This window comes from Cebus imitator, unplaced genomic scaffold (genome assembly GCF_001604975.1).
Source record: "Cebus imitator isolate Cc_AM_T3 unplaced genomic scaffold, Cebus_imitator-1.0 Scaffold829, whole genome shotgun sequence".
Lineage (NCBI taxonomy): Eukaryota > Metazoa > Chordata > Mammalia > Primates > Cebidae > Cebus > Cebus imitator.
The window spans coordinates 87,921-91,323 of record NW_016108144.1 but is presented as its reverse complement, the minus strand read 5'-3'; the positions used below and the strand labels follow the sequence as shown (position 1 = coordinate 91,323).

General features: G+C 47.7%; 1 protein-coding gene across 1 annotated transcript in view; it reads left to right on the top strand.

Moving 5' to 3' along the window:
- Positions 1-289, top strand: part of LOC108297694 (POTE ankyrin domain family member J-like) — a 35,263-nt gene extending 34,974 nt beyond the window's left edge. The window contains exon 9 of the mRNA XM_037735536.1: positions 57-289. Within this exon, the coding sequence (XP_037591464.1) occupies positions 57-278 (222 nt within the window). The 3' untranslated portion in view covers positions 279-289. The remainder of the gene's footprint in view (positions 1-56) is intronic.
- Positions 290-3,403: the final 3,114 nt, after the last annotated feature.

Genomic DNA, 3,403 nt, shown 5'->3' with positions numbered 1-3,403 from the left:
GAAGAAATTATGTCATTCTGTTTTGTGCTAAGTAAAAGTTTCCTTTGTTGACTTAGATTTCTCTTAGCCATAAGAAAGAAAAAGATCTCTTGCATGAAAATCATGGGTTGCAGGAAGAAATTGCCATGCTAGGACTGGAACTAGACACAATAAAACATCAGAACCAGCTAAGGGAAAATAAAGTTTTGGAGGACATTGAAAGTGTGAAAGGAAATAATGCTGATATTCTAAAGGCTATAAAATTGGATAAGGGAAAAATGAACAAAAACAATATTTAAGTACAGTGGACAGCTTAACACTTTGGCAACGAAGAATAAAGTGGTCAGTTCTGAACTGGAGAATGTAAGACACAACTAGGAAACACTGTAAATGGAAATTCAATCATGTCATTGTAGACTGGCTACTGCTCTACATGATTGTGACCAAAGCCAGGTAGCAGAGAGAGACTTCTTCTCAGAGAACAAGACATGAACATGTTTATTTACAGGAGACAATGAATTCTCATATATCTTACCTAAAAGATAATGGTGAGATTCTTTCTGAACAACTGTAATGCTTACAGTAAAATTAATAGCTTAAAAATTCGACTCCATCACAGAAGATAAACTCTGAGAGAAAAGATGGGGCAGGCTGCCATCTTTCCTGTTGGAGGAACTTAGTTATTCCAGCCTGCGGGCATTGGAGAGTACAAACCGACCAGCGGCAGAAGAGGTCCCACAGCACAGCACAGCTGCTTTACCAAATCATGGCCAGACTGCTTCTGTAAGCAGGCCCCTGATCTTGTTCCTCCTTACTGAACAGGACCTCTCACCTGGGGCCTACAGCCACCCCCATCAGTGTTCTCCAGCCAACGAAGATTTGAAACGTTTCTGGGACAGAGCTCCCACAGAGAGGGGCAGGCCACCAACTTTGCTGTTTGGGTGACTAGCCATTCTGACCTGTGGGCCTTGGAGAACCCAAGCTGACCAGGGTTGGAAGTGGTAGCTCAGCACAGCACAGCTACCTTGCAAAAACGTGGCCAAACTCTTAAGTCAGTCCCCAACCACATTTCTAACCACTGGGTGGAGCCCTTCAACCAGGGTCTCTGGCTGCTTTCACTTCTGTTCTCTGACTGACAGGTGTTTCTCTGGCCTCCCTAAGTCAGCTTCCAGGGGGAGGACGAGACTATCATCTTTGGTGTTTGGGCGACTCAGCCATTTCAGCCTTGGGGCTTCAGAGTGTCTGAGGCTACCAGGGCAGGAGTGAACCCCCATCACAGCACAGCTGCTCTACAAAAACGTGGCCAGACTTTTTTTAAAAGCAAGTCTGTGTTCTTGTTCATCCTTACTAGAAAAGACTTCTCAACTTGCTTCCAGACACTTCCTGTTGGTGTGTTCAGATTGGCAACAGGTTTATACCTCAGTGGTAGAGCTCCCAGAGGAAGAGGCAGACTATCCTCTTTGCCTTTTCACAGCCTTCGGTGATACCTTCAGGCACTGGAAGATATGAGACAATTAGGGACTGGAGTGGACCCCCAGCATACCACAGCAGCCTTATGGAAAAGTGGCCGAACATGGGTGCCAGTTTCCATATCTCCTTGATGGGCAGGTCCTGCTGGCCTGGGTCTGTAGCCAGCCCCTCACTGGAGCTATCAAGCCAGTAGCAACTTGGCAGTTTTCTGGACAGAGCTTCCAGGATCAACTGAAATCCTCTCTGCCACTGCCTCTGCAGTGGAACTACCCTCACTGCCATCAGAATATCAAGGGAGCAAAGAACCTAAGTATCATATTGACATCCTCAAAAAGCCGCAGTTGACCCAAGGAACAAGGCAGTCCATCTCCCATGGGTACCACACACCCCCCCACTGCTCATCACCAGACAGGGAACCCTGGCTTGGGCCCACAACACAGACCCTCGATCCTGGGCTGATTACACTAAGGATGGCTAACTCATGTCTCTGGAATTGAGCTCCCAGGAGACAAGCAAAGTGGGGGAGCAGCAGGCCAGCCAATGTGAAGCCCAGAGGGCAGGGACAGGTGTCTCTCTAGGCTCCACTTGCTCTTATGAGACACTTTATCCCAGCACTTTAGGAGTGTGGAGGTCAGACCAGCCATATCTCATATGCAAGATTGCCCAGCAGAGATCAGGTCTAAGGGTTTCTTTCTTAAAAAATGAGACTTGCTGAATAAATAAATCTGGCCATGTTTTTGTAGCGCAGTTGTGCTGTGCTGGGGCTTCACTTTTGAGAAAATTCTCCTTTGAGACCTGATCTTTGCTGGACATTGTTGCACGAGATGAAGCTGGTCTGACCTCAGCATTCCTTAGTCTACTTGCCTCTCCCAGGGCCCCAGCCTGGCCATACCTGCTTACAGGGCACTCTCAGGTGCCCACACCATAGCTTCTATGCCAGTGGACTGTGCGTGACCAGTGGAGAGCTGCAGCAAGGTGACCCCTCTGGGCATGCACTGGTCTCTACATTGCCTCTGCATACTGCAGCTCTTTATACAGAAACTTTCTACATGGATTTGCTGGTGTGTGTGGGTGGGTTTTGCTACAGGGGAGTGTAGCACACACTTCATCCCACACAAACTGCCATTGAAGTCGGAGCCATGGCAGGCACAGAACCAAAAACCCCACCCCACCAGCACCTTGCCCTTCAGCTAATGCTGCACAGAGAAAAAGGGACCCTTCATAGCCTCAGCAGCCACTGTTGCTTAGGGTGGCATGGAGAAGGCACCCAGACCTGCACTGGCCAGCACCCTGCCCTGAACCAACACTACCTCCAGTGCAGTAGCACACAGCAGGGGCCCTCTGGCCCCCACACAGGCTGTCTTGTCTCTACCACTGGGCAAATGCCTGCAGGGAGGCAGGCACTTTTGTATCCACTAGCACTCTGCCACAGCTGCCGCACTTTGGTTCCCTCAGTGCAGTGGACTCCAAACCTGGATGAGCCAGAGAACAAAGTTGGGGCCCAATACAAGTTCCACACAATACAGGGATTGGAAGCTGAATGTTGACCCCCTAAAATCCTCCAAAAACAAAGCCAGTTAGCTGAATCTGCTTTACACCACAATCAAATACTCAGGTCATCAAATACAATAAAAGAAAAATACCCTGTCCTAAGGTCAGCAACCTTGAAGGTTGGACGTGGACAAGCCCATAAAGATGAGGAAGAATCTGTGCAAGAACACTGAAAACTCAAAAAGTCAGCATGCCCTTTGTTTCCTCCAAATGACTGCATCAACTCTCCAGCCTGTTCAAGTGTTTAGAACTAGGCTGAGGCTGAGATGTCCAAAATGATACAAGTAGAATTCAGAATATGGATAGAAACAAAGTTCACTGAGTGAAAGACATATGTTGTAATCCAATGCAAGGAATCTAAAATTCATTGTAAAACATTGCAGGAGCTAACAGACAAAATAAT